The following is a 19,650-nucleotide window of genomic DNA, read 5'->3' on the forward strand; positions in this document are numbered from 1 at the left end:
CACATGAAACTCAAGAAGAATGAAGACCAAAGTGTGGGTACTTTGATCCTTCTAAGAAGGGGGAACAAAATACCCATGGAAGGAGTTACAGAGACAAAGTTCGGAGCAGAGCCTGAAGGAATGACCATCGAGAGACTGCCCCACTTGGGGATCCATCCCATAAACAACCACCAAACCCAGACACGCAGCAGATGCCAACAAGAGCCTGCTGACAGGAACCTGATAGAGCTGTCTCCTGAGAGACTCTGCCAGTGCCTGGCAAATATAGAAGTGGATGCTCACAGTCATCCATTGGACAAAGCACAAGGTCCCCAATGAAGGAGTCAGAGAAAGTACATGTGATGGTTTGTATATTCTTGGGCCAGGGAGTGGCACTATTTGGAGGTGTGACTTGGTTGGAGTAGGTGTGTCACTGTGGGTGTGGGCATGAGATCCTCACCCTAGTTGCCTGGAAGTCAGTCTTCCACTAGCAGCCTTTGGATGAAGATGTAGAACTCTCAGCTCTGCCTGCGCCATGCCTACCTGGATACTGCCATGCTCCCACCTTGATGATAATGGACTGAACCTCTGAACCTGTAAGCCAGCCCCAATTGAATGTTGTTTTTTATAAGACTTGCCTTGGTCATGGTGTCTGTTCACAGCAGTAAAACCCTAACTAAGACAGTACCCAAGGAGCTGAAGGGGTCTGAAGCCAAATAGGAGGTATAACAATATGAACTAATCAGTATCCCCAGAGTTCCTTGGAACTAAAACACCAATCAAAGAAAACACATGGTGGAACTTCTGGTTCTAGCTGCATATGTAGCAGAGGATGGCCTAGTCGGTCATCAATGCGAGGAGAGGCCCTAGGTCCTGTGAAGGTTCTATGCCCCAGTATAGGGGAATGCCAGGACCAGGAATGGGAGTGGGTGGGTTGGGGAGGAGGTGGGGGAAGGGGATAGGGGATTTTTGGAGGGGAAACTAGGAAAGGGGATAACATTTGAAATGTAAATAAAGAAAATATCTAATAAAAAGTTATAAGTTGAAAAAAAAGTAAAAGTTAATTAGATCTTTAAAAATTGAGGCAGGGGACTGGGGAAACTCAAATATATTTGTTTTTTGAAAATATGTTCATTTTTACTTTATATGTACGACTATTTATCTGCATGTATGTATGTGCACCACATGTATGCATCAAATATGGTCTTAAAAATGTAACAATGGGATTAAAATTTGTTGGCAGGGGACTGAAAATCAAGGCCAGGAAGACATATGCCCCCCTATCTACTAGTAAGTCACAGAAGCAATCTCTGCCCTTTTTTAGGGGGAGAGTATGTGAACATTTTCCAGTCGATTTCTCAGAGCACAGATCGAGAGCATTTTGTTCACTGCAAACTCACTCTAGAAAGACAAGCCATTCAGCATTGCAGTCAAGGACTAGCTGCTCCCGGAGCTGATTCAGACGTCTGTAGTTTTCCACAATGAAAGGAGGGTGAAAGCGGCTCACAGCTTTTGTGCTACAAGAGGAAGAAAGGGAAAAATGGAAACCAAGGTTATTAGAATCAATGTAGCCATGGTTTCAGAACATTAAAGCAGTTACTATTCACTGATGAACCTTGAACATAAACAGCTATAAACAGAGAACATTCTTTAATTATGGTCCCAGTTTTGACTCTTATAAACAATATGAGTATGTTCAGAAAGCTTTAAAATGTTCTTAGAATTATATTTGTATGACAAAGTCAGAGTTGAAACTTTCTTCACGGCCAAATCCTTTTTTTCTCCATTATACTAAAAAAAAAAAAAAAAAAAAAAAAAAAAAAAAAAAAAAAAAAAAAGAAAGGGCAATTTGTGCAGGAAAAAAAGTTGTGTGACAAGGAAGGGTGACACACTGGTTAAGACCGTGTAGCTCTTGAGATCTTCTTTTTTTCTACTTGGTATAATTCNTTTTGACTCTTATAAACAATATGAGTATGTTCAGAAAGCTTTAAAATGTTCTTAGAATTATATTTGTATGACAAAGTCAGAGTTGAAACTTTCTTGACTGCCAAATGCTTATAATCTCCAATATACTAAAAAAAAAAATAAAAAAAAAAAAAAAAAAAAAAAAAAAAGCGGAAGCAAGTGCAGGAAAAAAAGTTGTGTGACAAGGAAGGGTGACACACTGGTTAAGACCGTGTAGCTCTTGAGATCTTCTTTTTTTCTACTTGGTATAATTCAGAGCAAAAAAGAAATAATACATTACAAAGATGGCCAGCGCATGAATCTATAATGTAAATACAACAGCTCTTCAGGCCCAGTGGCCCTGGATGGGAAGAGCTCCCAGAAGCTCCTCTGGGCTTGAGGATAAGCCACTTTCTCCATCAAGAAGAGGTAGTCAGTACATGGGGGCAAGTATCCACAGTTAGAAATGCTAGGACAAGGCTTGAGCAGCATTGATAGCTTGTCCAAATGGAACAGACTTGGTATGAAGTGCAGCGTAGCTAGGACTGTGAGGTGCCCCTCCCAGGCACCCTGACCTCAGTGTTTAGCAGAGTACCTAGGCACGGGACTCAAGGAGTGGAAGCTGTTCCTGCTGATGGCCAACCCAGGGAAATATGCTTGAGAAGGGCCCAAGGCTCTGATGCCCAGCTCCTACATCACATCGCCACAGTAGTCTTTAACTTAGCTGTGGGATACTGCAAGTGTAACTGGTGATACTCAAACCCAGCCTGATACCCAGCTCTGGCGGCCAAACAGAGTAAATGGTAACGAGCCCTCACCAACAACACGCCTTACAGTTCATTACACTGTTGGGACTGCAAGCTCACAGGAGGCCAGCATCAACTTCTGCTTTACTTACAGCTCTTCAATTACATGATGGGGAGTTCTAAGCAAACAGTTTATCACAGGGTTTTCTTCTGCAGTTGCTTAGCGAGTTACTGTTCTACAGACTAATATGGGCATTAGTAGTATCTCTTTATAAAGCATATTTTCATCCATTATCTGCCTATAAGACAAAAGCCAATACAGGGAAGGATGCTCTAAGGATAAAAACATCCCCCAAGTCAACACTACTCACATCTACAGCTTCAGTAGCATAAGGGAAAAACAAGGTATTTGAGTTAAAGAAACCCATGTGTGTGCCTAAAGTAGCTGTTGCCATGGCAATGGATAATAGTTACATTATTTAATTAACATAACCTAATCACCATTATGTCACCATGTCATAATTTCCCTTCATCCTTAACATAAAAATTCTGTCATTTCACTACCAGCCAGAAGTCTCCCTAATTATCTTGGGCAGAAATATTTTCATCCCCAGTCATACAGACAGGAAGAGGAGCAGCAACAGAGATTCCAGCCAGCACACTTCTCAGATGCACACATTTCTCCTGAATGAGTCCCCTCCAAGGAACTGATGCTATCCAAGGACAAAATGCTCCACAATACTGTTATCATTTATATTCACCAGCTCAAGATATAAGCTGCAAAAAAGAAAGAACTACTATAACTGAAAGTAAAGAAACATGAAGCTCAATGAAGTAGAAAATGAATTTCAGTTTCTTAAATGTCAGGTGCTGCATTCATCAAAAAGCTTGAACAACCACAGTTATCTTATAGTTGAAGGTTCCTTAAACCCCCCCCCCCCCTTTTATGCACAGTACTCACAGGCACGGGGCAAACAGTAACTTACAAAGGGGAGAAATCTACTCAAATATATTCTTCAAAATATGTCTAAATGAATGACAAAGAAAATCATCTCTGATTCAAAGTTCATCAGAAAATCAGAGGATGAACACTACTCTTGCTTCAAGACTAGTACGGGTCAATCAGCACAGACACACACGCCATAATTCATGCTAGAAGTAAACGTGGCCTTAAACTTACCTTCCAACCTTCACCCAATCAGCTGGGATGCAAGATACAGCTGAGTTCTTTATTTCAATCATAAACTAAATAAATGCAAATAAACAATGAGATATTTAAATGGGTGTGCAACCACGGTACATCCTAATGCTTCTTCAAATCTGCTGCGATACTTTAGTAAACATTACTTAGTAAACATTATTAGTGGTAAATGTTCAAAATAAATCCAGTATTATTGCTGGGGGAGTTTCAGTATTTCCTAACAACTTCTTTCATTCATTACTATCCACGCATCTTAAGAATTCTGCTACTCAGCAGTGTGTGTGTGTGTGTGTGTGTGTGTGTGTGTGTGTGTGTGTGTGTGTGTGTCTGCTGCCCTGTCCCTCTCTGTGTCCTACTTCCCTGTGTCAGGGTATCTCATTGAACCTGGGAATCTGTCTCAGCTGGGCTGGGTGCCCAGCAATCCTTAGGGTCCTGCTGTCTTCCCTCCTCACTCTGCTTCAGGGCTGAAGTTACAGGGGAATATAAAGGCAGCCATACTTTTTCGTTTTGCACGGGTGCTGGGGACCAGAACTGAGGTCCTCATGCTTGTGCAGCAAGGGCCCTTACACATTCAGTCATCTCCCAACTCTACATATGTAAGACTATAAAATGTTCAATTATTCTGTGGTCCCCCAACCTGAACAAAATAGGACTTTAGAACAGTTGTCATGTAAGAAGCCTACATGTATCCTCAGAAAGGTAGCTTTGACTTCTATAACACAAAGACATTTCTTCCCTTACAAGAACATATGGTTTCCTTTATAAGAATCTACCTTTTCAAAAATCACTTTTTTTGATTTTGGTTTTTCAAGCCAGGGGTCCTCTGTATAGCCCTGGCTGTCCTGGAACTCACTCTGTAGACCAGGCTGGCCTCAAATTCAGAAATTTGCCTGCCTCTGCCTCTCAAGTGCTAGGATTAAAGGCGTGAGCCACCAGTGCCCAGTTTCAAAGTCACTTTTAAAAATTGGTTAGATTTGTCCTTTGACAATTTCACACATATATTTGGTACATTCTGTTTACTCCATGCCCCTTTATCTCTCTTATCCCTGTCATCTTCCAACCCTCTTTATAGGTCCGCTCCCCATATTCATATCTTTTGTTTTGTGACCAATAGTTTTAACCAAGACCATATGTTTGACCTCATGTTTGGAACTGCCCTTTGGAGCACATGAGCTTGCTGTTTGTCCCTCCCCCAGAAGCTGTCAACTACCAATTGTTCAGTAAGGAGGATTGGGGCCTTGTGAGCTCCACTCCTATCCACAATGGAAGCCCAGAAGATGGCACCGCAACTCTTCCCATTCTTAGACTCTCATATTTTTTTCCACTCACTCTTCTGCAATATTCCCTGAGCCTTACAGGGACTACCATCACATAACCAACTGTGCTCTCTCCATGAGTGAGCTTCTCCGACAAGAAAAAGAAGGAAGTCAACTTCTATCATTTGTAGCATGAGTCAGAGTTGTGTCCTCTCAGTGTGCTCATATACTCACACTCATACACACATACACGCACACACACACATACACACACACACACATTAATGGTTAATATTTATTAATTTCCGTACCAAGCAAAGATTTTGAAACTATTGACATTTCATATATGAAAGTTGATTAATACAGTTTCAAGTCTGCCATACTCATTCTACAGTTAAAAATTAACAGTCCAGGGCTGGAAAGATGCCTCAGTGGTTAAGAGTACTGGCTGCTCTTCCAGACTACCTGAGTTAAATTCCAAGCATCCATATGGCAGCTCATAATTGTCTGTAACTCCAGTTCCAGGGGACCTACATGCAGTCAAAGCACCAACACACATAAAATAAAAATAAAGTTATTAAAAATTAAAATGTATCTTTTAAAAAAAGAATTAACAGTACAAAAATGACCATGTAGTTATAAAAATTAAGTGAAAACAAGCTATTTTTTATTTTATATCGATAATACTAAAATTTAGTATTATCGATTAAAAATAAAGTTACTAACTATACTAAATAATTCTTGGGTTTAAGAATGCTCAGTGAAGGCACACTGGCATTTTATGAAATAATTCCGAGAGAAGCTAAATCAAAGGCAGATATCAAATTTCAAGGCTACAGGAAGGAAGCATCGTACCCCATGGGAGTTGGTGGTGAAGGATGGCGAACCTTTTGAAAAGCCCATAAAATCAAGGGGTAGCATGAGAACCACAGTGCAGCACGCAAACATCCACTGCAGGGACTGCCGCTGCCCATCAAGTCCACGCGTGCATAGTGTGAAGAACTGGAGGCAGAGTTAGGGCAGGTGGGCAGCTGTGCTCACACTCCTGTCCTCAGGCACACTCAGGGCTGGCGGCAGCTGTGCTCACACTCCTGTCCTCAGGTTTTAGCCTTTGTTCTCCAGCAGGGCTTGTACTGTGCTCTGCTACAGGATAGGAAACTTCCTTCCAGTCAGTCCCGTTTCTAAACGGCCTGAGAACGAGCAGGCAGACCCTGTGTTTATGAGTCTTACCGCTAAAGAAAAACCACTGGAAAAAATAATGCATGGTCTAGAAATCTCTGCAAGGCCTCACAGCAATCCCCTTCTCTGCTGACTCCAGCACCCAGAGGTTAACATAAGAATTCTGCCCTGTCATTCTAGTAAGCTCTCCTGTTACTCTCCTGGGACCTACTTCTAGCTTGGTTAAATGTCACATTATTATCCAAAGTATGTTATAGCCAGCCTAGGCTAATACCATTGCCTGGTATGCTGGTAATCTTTCCACCATTTGTTTGTTTTGATTTCAGACAGATATAACTGAGGCTGGTCTCAAACTCTTTGAACAGCCAAGGGTAACACTCACCTTTGACTCTCCTGCCCCTACCCCCAATTGCTAGATCCCAATCCTATCACTGCCAGGCCGCTGCGACCTTCTCAGCACCTAAGCCCCTTTACTTCAGCATCACATGGAGCCCATTTCCTCTCCCTCACTTTCTTATTTCCCTTAGTAACTTTAAATGTCTCTTATTTAGAAAAATTACAAGAGAGATAGACATAACTCTCTTGAGCAAGACACAGAGAAACCACCAATCCGACAGGCTCACAGGTGGAAGGAAAGCTTTTATTATAGATACAGGAGGATGAACAGTCAGAGGCCTCTGGGGAGGCACAAAGCTGCCATGGCTACCTTTCTGGAGCAGGAGAGGGCACACTGGCCAGGGGAGAAGAAGAGCCTGAGCAGAGGAAAAACCCCTGGGTTATAAAGAAGAGCTGGTTGCTGCAGGGTTGGGGAGGGGATCCTGTGAACTGGGCCAGCCTGGAAGTTTGGGGTTTGGGTAGGGGAGTATAGAGCATAGGTTAAGTGTCAATAAGGGAAGTGGCTCTTCTTGGCAGACAGAAATGCATTTCACAGGTTCCTGTGGGACAATGAAAGAGAACTTTGATCTCTGCCAGAAGCCCTACAGCCCAACTGGGCTGAGCCAAGGGTGTCACTGTAGACAAGTCAGTGGCCTGCTGTTTGGGGGGATGCTTGAAGTTTTTTTCCCTTTTCACCTAACAAATATATAATATTTATCTGGATAAGCTATATGCTGCGAATGAACAAACTTTTCATAAAGATTATTTTTAGTCTTTGATGCCTTTCCTTTAAGAATAACAATACTATCAATGCTACACCATATCTAATTATCACCCATATCTATATTTGGTTACAGTTCCAGGACAGATAGTTCATTGCTGTCATAAAAATGGCCACCATAGCAGGAAGCTATGTCAAGTTACATAACATTCATCTTTCATGACTTTATTGCAGACCAGAGCTTAAGGAGGCAACATATAATAAGGCTTAGCATGCTAACGAATATGTAAAACCCAGGAGAAGAGGAAGAAGAATGCTACCAGAACACTAGCTTGGTAGTCTGGCACATTTATCTGTCCATTCTTAGTAACAAGACTCATATTCCGTATGGTCTATGTCAAAAAAATTTTAAAAAGGTATTACAAAGGCCACGTATACAGAAATATATATAGACAGAACAGGAAGGTATAAAATCATATTAAACAGGAGTTTTCTCCCCACCTTATGATAACACTAGAAAGAATGGTGTGATGAAAAGATAAGTCCATGTACGTCATGAATATGTTCCTCCCACTCTCCGTGGTCATGTGACATGTGAATGCTCAAACTGGCATTTCCTCTCAGATTCCCCCAACAACACTGAGAGCCACTCTTTTGCTACAGGTTGTTAGAAATTGTATTAAAATTATTGCAGCCACTTGAATTTCACCAGTGCCTTAGAACAGCGGCATTTAGGTTACAAGTAATCTGCCAAAGGTGTAAGCATGTGGCGGAAACAAGAGACACAGTTAAATGGTCATGTCTGTAGAAATACTCAAAAATACTTTGCTCTGTTGTGCAAAGCTCTGAGTGAAACAGGCTCTGTGAACTGTCTGCTGAGGTAACATTCTCAAAATTTTACCCAGAAGTTGCTTGAGCTAACTTAAGTCAACGGTTAAATCTGTTAAATGTACACAGTCCTTAGCATTTTGTTTGTTTGTTTGTTTTGTTTTTTCGAGATAGGGTTTCTCTGTATAGCCCTGGCTGTCCTGGAACTCACTTGGTAGACCAGGCTGGCCTCGAACTCAGAAATCCGCCTGTCTCTGCCTCCCGCGTGCTGGGATTAAAGGCCTGCACCACCAGGCCCGGCTTAGTCCTTAGCATTTTGATAAGCACACTATTGTTCATTCTAATTTCTCATTTCAAATAGCCATAGAGTTGGCAATCTTCACTAAAATATACAAAACAATGAAAATATGAAGATTTAAAATGTTGTGGTTCCAAAAGGAGACCAGAACAAGCTCTTTATTGTTTTGAAGTTTTATTGTGCAGCACAGGTCCCGCTGTGGGCATGCACTCCTCTCCAAAGTCTAAAGAGGTGGACTCACGTCTGTAATGTGGGCAAAGTCCACATGTTGGGCACTTTCCATTGACATGCATGGTAGCCGTTGACACACATAATGGCATATGAACTTTCTGCAAAAGTGGGGCATAACTGTTACCACGGTATCACAGTTTGATCGGGGAGTGGGGCGGAAAGCCTTACAGTTGCAGAAGCAGAACATGGCAGGTGAGTTACGATTCCCATGAAGTACTGTTTACTAGAAAACCAAATCTCCTAAGGTTTCTGCCCACCAGGAACAACACCAATCCTCAGGGAACCTCCCTTAACCCCAAAGGTCAACTACTCAGCAAGGACACATACCCCCGGGACAACGTGGACAGCCTGTATCAGCTCAGATCCTCACCCTGCTGACTGTCATATAAAATCTGCCTGCCTTCCCACCATTTTGTTCTCTCGGCTCCAAGCAATGACCTTGGCAGCTTGAACACCAATAAATCTTTCTTTCTGCCCAGGGAGCAGATTAGTTCAGTAGTTTCCCTTATAACCACCTATCCACAGACCTTATTTAAATTATAAAATGGCTTTTCTACTCCAGGAAAACCGATATAAAGTGAAAGTATGTTTGACATTACCTCTTGTCCTGATACAGTCACATATTGTAAAGAAGGAAGTTTTAATATTTTTCGAAATTCTTGTAAATGCATTTGGATGCTGTGAATGACTTCTTGAATTTCATTTTTCCTCTTTTTTATTAAAGGGAAGTCAGAGAGGTCTTTGAATAATTCAGTTTTATCACCAACTCTAAAATATGAAAAATTCAGGTAATATATTAAAGCATATTAATTAGAACAGTTATCAATTTCATAGCATGATGAAATGCCAACAGACTAGAACTCAGGAAAACGTGGCTCTGATTCCAGCTCGGCCACTGAATAGTTATGGAAACATTCCTTAACTTCTGAGGATTGACAAAATCAGTTTTCTTTTATTCACAACTCACATGGTGAAACCAAGAAATAAAACTGCCATTTCCGCACGCTTTTAATCCCAGCACTCGGGAGGCAGAGGCAGAGGCAGAGGCAGGTGGATTTCTGAGTTTGAGGCCAGCCTGGTCTACAGAGTGAGTTCCAGGACAGCCAGGGCTACACAGAGAAACCCTGCCTCGAAAAACCAAAAAAAAAAAACCGGCCTAGTCAGAAAATAACAACAAATGTAAACTCAGCTCCCTTTGAGACGCACCATAAAACTGTTCCCTGAAAAGAACAACTACAGCTTCTAAATACAGAAACAGCCACTCCTGGGTGTCAAAACAATGAGAAAGGGCCACTGGACACCTGCTTTTGAGTTAATAAACTGGCACTACCTCACTTTAGAAGAACTTTATCCTTTTATCACCTGATACCTGGGGAAGTACTTCAACTGTCCCAGATTGTCAGCTAAGTGTGTTTAAACAACCATAAATGTTTCCAATTACAAATATACGCAAGTAACTTCACACACCAGTGGCCAGCCACTGGGGGAAGTGGAAGCCTGCACTTACTTGGCAGCTTGGTCATTCAGAACCTTTAAGTAATGTTCCACTGGGTGGAGGAGCTCAGGAACCTCCAGGATGAGTGCGCGGAGTAAGTCGGACTGAATGTGGGAATTAGCAGCAGGCATTAATGCTTGAAGCTCTGACTTCAGCTGACACAGGCTTTTGACGATCAAGAAGAACTCTTGGGTAGAACACTAGAAACAGAAATATTTTTTATCTAAATAGCAATAGGAGCTAGATATGGTAGCTCAAACCTGTTATTCCAACAATCAGGAGGCTGGCATGGGAGGGTCTCTGCAAGTTCAAGGTCAGTGTGAACTAGGGTGTAGTAAAGAACCACTGAAATAGCCACTATGATTTCATGAAATGTTCAAATGTTCAAAGAGAAGGTTTTAACTATGGGAAAGATATAAGGAACATCCAGAAGCATCTAAAAGTCCAGAGGGGAAAAGGCAGATTCCTTTTTCTGCACTCCCTTTAATTTGGTTCATTTAATTGGCTCACTGAGGACAGGTGGACAGACCTGACTTTGGGGCACAGACTGCTGTGTGGCTTAAGGAGAGAACCAAAGCATGAAAGCCACTTTGGTAAAGGGGAGAAAAGCTCTGTCAGAGCGGGGACAAGCGGGGTTTTTTTAGGATGGGTTTAATTGGGCAGAGGAATGTTAAGGAAAAGGATCTATTACAGGCGAAGCAAAGCAATTTACAAGGGGAGGCTCTGGCTGTTGGGATGGCCGAAGGCTTCTGTCAAGCTCTTCTGCTCTTCTGATAATGGGACAGCAGCCTTCTGAGAGTACAGAAGATCCAGCTCCCATTTCCCCAGAGAGGCTGGGTTGTCCATACTGGTGTCTCAAGTGACTCCATCTTTGGGCCAACCTAACAGTTGTGACATCTCCCACCACCACCCCACACACACCAAATTTGATAACAATAAAACAAACTAAAACTGCAGGACAGTATTCGCCATTTGTTCAAATGTCAAAGATGTGCTTCTTAATACACATGTCACCCAAGGTGTAAGACAGACACCTTTCTACACTCTCAGGGAAAGCACAACCTTATGAAGAGCAAATGGGCACATCCTCATAGCTACTAACAAGGTTCTTAGAACATAAGCCCTCGGGAAGCCAGGCTTCCAGGATGAACTTCTTAATAGGAGAAAAATTATTATTTTCTTTCTCCTGAGATAGATATACAAAGGACAGGTCATTTGTGAAGTACCTCCATCATTATCAGCCGATTTTGCAGAAAAGTAGAAATAAAGTAGACCAATCAAATAACCAAACAAAACCAACTAAGTTGAAACTCTCGCAGTGTTAGAGCTTGGAAGCATGTGGGTACAAGAAGTAAACCGAAGGAGAGAGCGATCAGGAGTGTGGGTCTTTTGGTTAAGGCAATTATACCACAAGCACAGACCCAGGAAGTGTCAGAGGCGAAGACCCACATGCAATGCGTGGCTTAGCCTGGTCTAGCCTGGCTAGAAAATTACTCACACACAAACTCTTTGCTTAACATTGGTGGAACATCCTTATCTTTAAATGCATTTACCAAATTTAACACCTAATATGGGTTCCTGTGACCCAATTTTCTCAGATTTGAATTTGAAGTTTGAATATAAGAAGGCATATTTATCTTTCCATATTAAGCCTCTTTGAGATCATCCATCATTATCACCTTGAAAGCACCTCCCTGAGAATTCTACAGCCACAGGTTTAGGCCCACTCCCATTTGTGAGCTCCACAAAACTACTAAGGTCTGTACTCGGATGCCACTCGCCATTGGTGCAAACAGCGCAAGCTTGGAGGAGAGCAGCAAGATGTAAAAGCTAAAGTAAGCGTGCCACAACAGAGCCCGGGAAACTACTGCTCTAAAAAAACCTAAGCCCAGCAGTGATGGCGCACGCCATTAATCCCAGCACTTGGGAGGCAGAAGCAGGCAGATTTCTGAGTTAGAGGCCAGCCTGGTCTACAGAGTNAGTTCCAGGACAGCCAGGGTTACACAGAGAAACCCTGTCTTGAAAAACCAAAAAAAACAGCCAACAAACCAAACAAACAAAAAACAAAAACAAAAAATAAACTAAGGTGATAATTGGCAAGCAGATTACGGGGTCAAACGCCAGCTGCAACAGATGTGGTTTAGAGCACTCAGGCTTTATAACACTGGTCTGTCAACAGCTCGTTTCAGCCCCTCACTTTGAAGCCAGTCTCCAGTGAAACACCGAAGTGGGGCCAAGGACCAGATTCCAAGTGAGTCACAGGTTCTCTTAGTAAAATACAATCAGAAATTCCAAATTAGAAGCACTACACATGGACCACTTTTCAAATGAGTACAACTGTAACTTTTTCTAGAGCTTGGAAACTGTAAGAGATGCATAAACCTTAGCAAGGCAAACATCCAAGTCAACTTTAAAGCGAGGCAGTGAGGCAGCCTAGAATCACCACAGCTTGGCAAGACGATGCTGCCTCCATGCCATAGACACGTGACCCTGATTTTCTGATTGATAGCTCAAACAAAACCTGCTCTGTGCTTACTTTTTCTTGAGAAAAAAAAAAAGATCAGAAAAGAGAAGAAAAGAAAAGAAAAGAAAAGAAAAGAAAAGAAAAGAAAAGAAAAGAAAAGAAAAGAATGAAGAAAAAGAAAGAATCTGTCAGTGAGCCTTTTCAAATAGCGAAGGCAAGATGCCTGGAGATCAGTTGACTGGTGAAGGTAATAGTAATGATGGCCAGGCACTGGCCACGGATACAAAATAACACATGGCTTTATACCTCTGCAGCACAGCAGAACCAAGCACAGAACTGTCCAGTGTCAACATGGCTTCTCTCACTGACAGTCAAGCCACAGCACAACACACAGTGCTACAACTGACTACTGACACAATCAACTCATGAGCCTTCTTCCTCAGGATGGCATCACCAAATCTGCTTTGTATTTTGTTTCTAATTTAACCTAAGCACAGGGAACAATTAGGTAAGTCCTCTTGGGTACCACAGATACCTTTAAAGGCAGTACTTAACATTCTGACAAAATTCCCAAGGGTGAAAAGTATTAAAAAGTAAACACTAATGAAAATTGGTCACATTAGAATTTGGGCATCTAAAAATTGTTCTACTATGAATTAAGTATGTAATAAATTTCCATTTGGCAAAAAGTAAAATATGAATAAGGTTTGCTTGTGAAGAATGAACCAGAAGAAAAATCACAATAGCATTTGAAAATCCACATCAAACTTGGGAGTGTTCAAAAGACACATAGTCCAGGATGCTGGATTTAAGCACAAACTCTGTCATATGTTAGTAAGTTCCTAGCTCTCTGTGATGGTTTGAATGAAAATGGGCCCCATACCCAGGGGACTTAGCAGATCCTGGTGGCACACCCTGCTTCTAGAGACACCCTCAGTGCCCCCTCCTACCTCATCTTCATTCCCAAGTGTCACTCCCTATACCTAGACGATAGTGTCCACCCCAGCAGGATCTCAAAAGCATTCCCTACGAGGCAACCACCACTGACACATGCTCCTAAGAAACAGAGAGGGCAACAGAACTAAGGCTCAAACACACAACCAGATAGCAACACCTACAATTACAAACCCAGATGCATGGATGACCAGTAACAGCCAGGACAAAGTTTTGACTAAAACTCTGCAACCCTACTACAGTCCGCAGAAAATAAAGCCCTCTTAGCCTACAATGACCAAAATAGGAAGCATATAGAACAAGGAGATAATGTTAAAAGATTCAAGGTTAAAAGACAGAACACCTGACTTCTCGATGGAGCCTCTAGAGCAGGAGGACCTGGATACACACTCTGAAAACCCTAAGGTACCACAGACACCAGGCCTGACTGCTATAGCCTCCAAAACTTTCCATTACAATAGAGGAAGAAGACAGATATTCCATGATAAAACCAAATTTAAGAAGGATCTACTTACAAATCAGGCCTACAGAAGGTACTGGAAGGTAAACTTCAAATGAAGAGGCTAACCACGTCCAAGAAAACACAAGAAATGAATCCTAGAAAACCACCAAAGAGCTGGGCAGTGGTGGCGCACACCTTTAATCCCAGCACTAGGGAGGCAGAGGCAGGCGGATTTCTGAGTTCGAGGCCAGCCTGGTCTACAGAGTGAGTTCCAGGACAGCCAGGGCTACACAGAGAAACCCTGTCTTGAAGAAAAAAAAAAAAAAGAAAGAAAGAAAGAAAGAAAAGAAAACCAGCAAAAACAAAAGAGTAAGCTGCTGCCCCACACAACACAGAGGGTGGACTGCCCTACACACATCACTGAGGGTGGGATGCCCCCACAACACAGAGGGTGAGATGCCCCCCATAACACAGAAGGTGGGATGCCCCACACACACAACACAGAGGGTGGGATGCACCACACAACACAGAGGGTAAAATGTCCCACACACAACACAGAGGGTGGGATCTCACACACACACACAAACACACACACACACACATACACACACACAAAACTCAGCAACAGGTGCCAACACTGCTCACTGATAACTCTCAACATGGATGGTCTCAATTCTGCCAACAAAAAGAAATAAACTAACAGAAAGGATTCCAACATAGGATTCATCCTGCTGCTGTATCCATGAAACACATGCTAGCATCAAGGATGGACACCATCTTAGGGTAAAGGATGGAAAAGGATTTTTCCCTATGTTTAGGTCAAAGATTATTTTAAAAGATAAAAAATTAAGGTTTCTCTTTTTCAAAGTTGCAGATCAAAGTAAGTTTCTCATTTTGACAATGGTCTGAACTTGGATGATTTAACATAGCATCTTGCATTTTAATAGAAGTAATTCTGTATATGTTGCTGTAGTCTCAAGAAGTGAGAAAACTTTTTGTGACTGTAAATACTGGAACACAAACAACTTAAATTGTACAATTAAAATCTCTGCAGCTACAGGTGTTTTCTTGTGCTACTTATAAGCTCTAGTGAGAACCACGTGGTTTCCCATCAGGACCTCCAGTTGTTATCTAAGGGACACTGAGTCTCAGGAGGCTTGATTTCCACCACTTACCTTCTTGTGATAGATGCTACACAGTCCTCTCTCGACATCCGGTAATTTACGAAGAAGGTTTTCTATCTGCTCAAACACATTGGATTCTGAGTGGAGAACATCAGATACTGCATCAAGTCGGGCGTTGATGTCCCTGTGAGAACAGAGCAACAGCAATGTGCAGATGTTAGGAATTCAGACTATAGACGCTGCCACAGTCAGTTAAAGAGGCCTAGGAAGATGCTTTCATCCTATTCTTCCCTGCCTCCTCCTCTCATGTGGCTTAACGCACAGGTACCACACAAGGAAGTCAGGAGCAAAGCAGGATGGAGAACAGCTCATGAGGCAAACACACAGAGCACCTTTCCCTGTCTCTGAGGCGGGCCCTGCAGGTGTCAGACAGAGCAGCAGACCCTGCAAAGAGGTAAGAGTGAAAACCCGGTGCAGATCCACTTTGTCAATCTGGATCAGACTTTAGGGAGTCTAATGCTAGACTGGTCACTGCCAGCATATTTAAAACCCAGAACAATTTGGGATAAAGTTTCCAGGCAACAATCAGTCTGATGAGTTCAATTCCAGGTACACAACAGAGCTGAAGGCATGATTATAGATGAACTCTTTGACAAAGTACATGTGACCAAAAAGCCTAGAATCTCGTGTGGTGTCTGACTAATAGCATAGAGGTCAGCAGGCCATGCAATACATGTGGCGTCTCCCCTAAGGATGGGTCATGGCCTAGGGAGGGAAGCGCCTCCCCAGTTAGCTAAAAGGTTACCAGACTGTTAACAAAAACTGACTCTCAGCTTCCTGGAGGGAATGCAAATATTTGGTTTCATCTCTTCCACTGGGGAGATACCTCCGCGTCCTCTTAATATTCCTGGTCCTCTTGGTGATTTTCTGTGAAGGCAAGAACCTCTGTGCCCCCAGCAAGTCTCCTCTGAGATCTGCCATGTCCCTGTACTCAAGTTCCACTCAGTGAACTGAGGACAGGAGTGGTGGATATCACCTCAATGTCCTGGCTGATGAAAACTTCCTGAGAAGCCTTCCACACTAGTCTTTCTGCCTTTGCTCAAAGCACTGCTGTAAGCCACATGATGACGCCATCTTCCTGGGCTCATGGCTACTTTATTTCCACATCTGCTACCAAATAAAGTTCTCAAGTAGTTAAACCATTAAGACTTGGGATGTGTTTGCTAAGATAACTTGGCTACCATGGCTCATAGGGCTATGTTGAGCAGTTAAGATGATGTGGTTATGGTGGAAACACTGTTGAATGTGTTGGTGGAAATAGAGCCTAATCAAAGACAGAGGAGTAACTATAGAAAGTGTGGAGATTGTGATGTCAGAAGACACAGGAAACCAGGGTTGCAGGACCTTATCAATGGTGACATACCCTGAGTGATTAAGTCACTTGGGAAGATATGTGGTTAAATGTATCCCCAGTGATGACTGTGGCGCACCAACTCCCTATATTGGCTCTAAAGACCACTGTGATACTAAGACACTGGCGAGTGCACATGTCTGGTGGACATGGGCCCTTAGTACAATTTAAATGAATAAACCAGTGGAGAAAAGAGTGACATTTTTTAGTGGAAACAGGGGCTTCAAACATGAAATAAGGTGGGGGGCTAAAAAGACAGTTCGGTGTTTAAGAGCAGTCGCTGATGGTGCAGAAGGTCTGGGTTCTCTTCCCAGCACTGCTATGCTGGTTCACAACCAGTCCTGACTTCTGTCCAGGCAGGGGTCTCTGTGTCTATCAAGGCCAGCAAAGGATTGATCCCCATGAAGCAAGTTCAGTTAACTATAATTCAACAGCCTTGAATCCACCTGTAAAGTCATGCCTTTCTGAGGTGCAGTGACACTACTTTAAATATCCCACAACTTCAGGATCACAGTGTATCACAGGATGTTCAATAAAAAGTTGTTTATTTCAATTCAACTTGCTTCCCAAGGCTACATATGAAATAAAGCAAAATGAGCTGGAAAAAAAAAAGAAAGAAAGCTGTTTTCCATAGAACTGTTGTAATAAAATAAATCAATGTTTTACTTTAACATTTACCCAAAATGTTACAAAATACATATGAGGATCTACTTCAATAACTTGTCCCTGCAAAAATGAAAGATGACACCAATTGGATCAGATGAGGTTGATGCTACAGATGGTCGAGGGCAGACTTTTTAAAAGATGCCATCTGTGAATGTATATGATACCCACACCGATAGCTACTATTTCAAAATTAAAGGTTTTTTTTCAACATATAAATAGCAAATGACTCGAATAAAAACCTAAGTCAGCTTTATAAGTTCTATCAGAAAAAAAAAAATAGACATAAGACCATAGATTCTTTAAGAGACTAGAAATATTATACTATGTTAGTTTCAACCAGAAAACCACAAAGTAAGCAGGTTTTGGTGTAGCCTGGTGTCGTCTGTCACAGGCCAAAGCATAATGCTTACCATGAATCATTTTGGTATAACACAGACTTTTTCAGCTTAGAGCTTAAGAATTGGAGGTCAGAGGAAAGCGACCCAAGTCTTAGGCTCCCCCATTTATTACTTAGCCTCACCTTGGTTTTTCCAGGTATAAAATGTGAATAGCAATGGGCCTAAACTTTAGAGTTCTTATAAGAACTCACAAATATAATAAGCTGGGCCTACAACACAATGCTATCATCAGTTGTGATCATTAGATAACACACAGAATAACGTGTGGCTCAGGTAGTGGTGGTGCCTTACACCTTTAACCTCAGCACTCTGGAGGCAGAGGCAGGTGGATCTCTGAGCTTGAGGCCAGCCTGGTCTACAAAGTAAGTTCTAGGATAGCCCAGGGCTACACAGAGAAACCCTGTCTTGAAAAACCAAGCTAGGATGTATTTGGGTAGGGAGTAGGAGATAGATTATGAAAGGAATGGAAATAACTATAAACAGACCTTAAGAAATACCTACAAAGATGGGTATTTCTGGTAAAGTGAACAAGAAGAGCCACACCTGGAATCTTCAGCACTAAGAAGCAGGTAGCAGTGAGCTGAAGTGTTTGTTATACGGAGACTAGTGAGGAGTCGCAATGAGAAAATATGTTAGCACTAATTACGGATGCCTATGTGGGCAGGGAGACGGTACAGGGGTGTTGCTTAGCACAAATCTGTTAATACTAGGTAGCAATAGTTCCATTTTTATCTTCTGTATACAGATTAAAATGCCAATGACAAAGAATGACTTCAAGGATTTAAAAATAAAACAATTCACGTAATTTGGAGTTTTTCGTTTTTGTTTTAATTGAAGTAGTTAAAAGGCCTTCTAAGAAATTAAAATAAAGCAGTGGGAGAGCCATAACAATCATCCGGTTAGCTCAGTCACTGAAAGGCTGGGAAAGCCTGACAAACAACAGGAAGCAGCACTGTCAAAAGGATGAGACATAATAATGTCTGAGCTTTTTGCACTGTCACTGTGATAAAATACCCTGACAAATGTAGGGGGAAAACTTATTTGGCACACAATTCCAGGTGACAGTCCAGCAGTGTGGGGAAATCAGGTGGCAGGAACTTGAAGCAGCTGGTCACATCTGTAGTCAAGCGCTGAGAGAGAACATGCTTCTGACCAGCTCTCTTTCTCCAATCCTTTAACATTCAGACCCAAACCTAGGGAATGGTTCACCCACAGTGGCTGGGTCCTCCCACTCTCCAAGATAATACCCCACAGACAATCCTTCACTGAGATCACCTTTTCCCAGATTAATTATGTCAAGTTGACCACTAAAACTAACCATAACAGATATTATCCCAAGATGATCCACATTAGTGCTCCATTGGTTGTTCAATATTATACAGCCTAAACCAAGGAAAGAAGGTGCTGGAACCATTTCATTGCAGATGCCAAAGACCAATGGACATTGGGTCCCGTAAATGGCTAATTACTCACTATCAACCATGGGTCAAAGAACACCTTGTTGAGGCCACTGAACTTCACACTTGGAGAGGAGCTGGTTGGTAATGTTAGTATCACTAATAGTTCAGCCAACAGAGCTACTCCTACTGACGCAGTTGGAACTTACTGGTTACTTTTTATGAGGATGTCCCTGCAATTTAAACATGCGAGCACTTGAGGAAAACCTAAGGTGCACACAGACTCATGGCTAGGATGCTTAGTTTTGCTGTCATCGCTTGCTTTTCATAAGAAGGTTTGCTTTAAAGGTGTGATGATCAAAACTAGCCAACCACCGGGCGTGGTGGCACTCGCCTTTAATCCCAGCACTCGGGAGGCAGAGGCAGGCGGATTTCTGAGTTCAAGGCCAGCCTGGTCTACAAAATGAGTTCCAGGACAGCCAGGGCTAAACAGAGAAACCTTGTCTCAAAAAAAAAAAAAAAACAAAAAAACAAAAAAACA

At 42.2% G+C, this 19,650-nt stretch overlaps 1 protein-coding gene across 4 annotated transcripts in view; it reads right to left on the reverse strand.

Moving 5' to 3' along the window:
- Msh3 (mutS homolog 3) overlaps positions 1 to 19,650 on the reverse strand; it is a 142,548-nt gene that overhangs the window by 53,817 nt on the left and 69,081 nt on the right. For 3 of the 4 annotated variants that reach the window (XM_021208287.2, XM_021208286.2, XM_029543978.1), the window contains exons 13-17: positions 15,289 to 15,421; positions 10,266 to 10,453; positions 9,358 to 9,526; positions 3,850 to 3,914; positions 1,380 to 1,496 (exon numbers count right to left, since the gene is read on the reverse strand). In XM_021208287.2, the coding sequence (XP_021063946.1) occupies positions 1,380 to 1,496; positions 3,850 to 3,914; positions 9,358 to 9,526; positions 10,266 to 10,453; positions 15,289 to 15,421 (672 nt within the window). The remainder of the gene's footprint in view (positions 1 to 1,379; positions 1,497 to 3,849; positions 3,915 to 9,357; positions 9,527 to 10,265; positions 10,454 to 15,288; positions 15,422 to 19,650) is intronic. The other variant, XM_029543979.1, reaches the window with a different exon arrangement.

This window comes from Mus pahari, chromosome 11 (genome assembly GCF_900095145.1).
Source record: "Mus pahari chromosome 11, PAHARI_EIJ_v1.1, whole genome shotgun sequence".
NCBI lineage: Eukaryota > Metazoa > Chordata > Mammalia > Rodentia > Muridae > Mus > Mus pahari.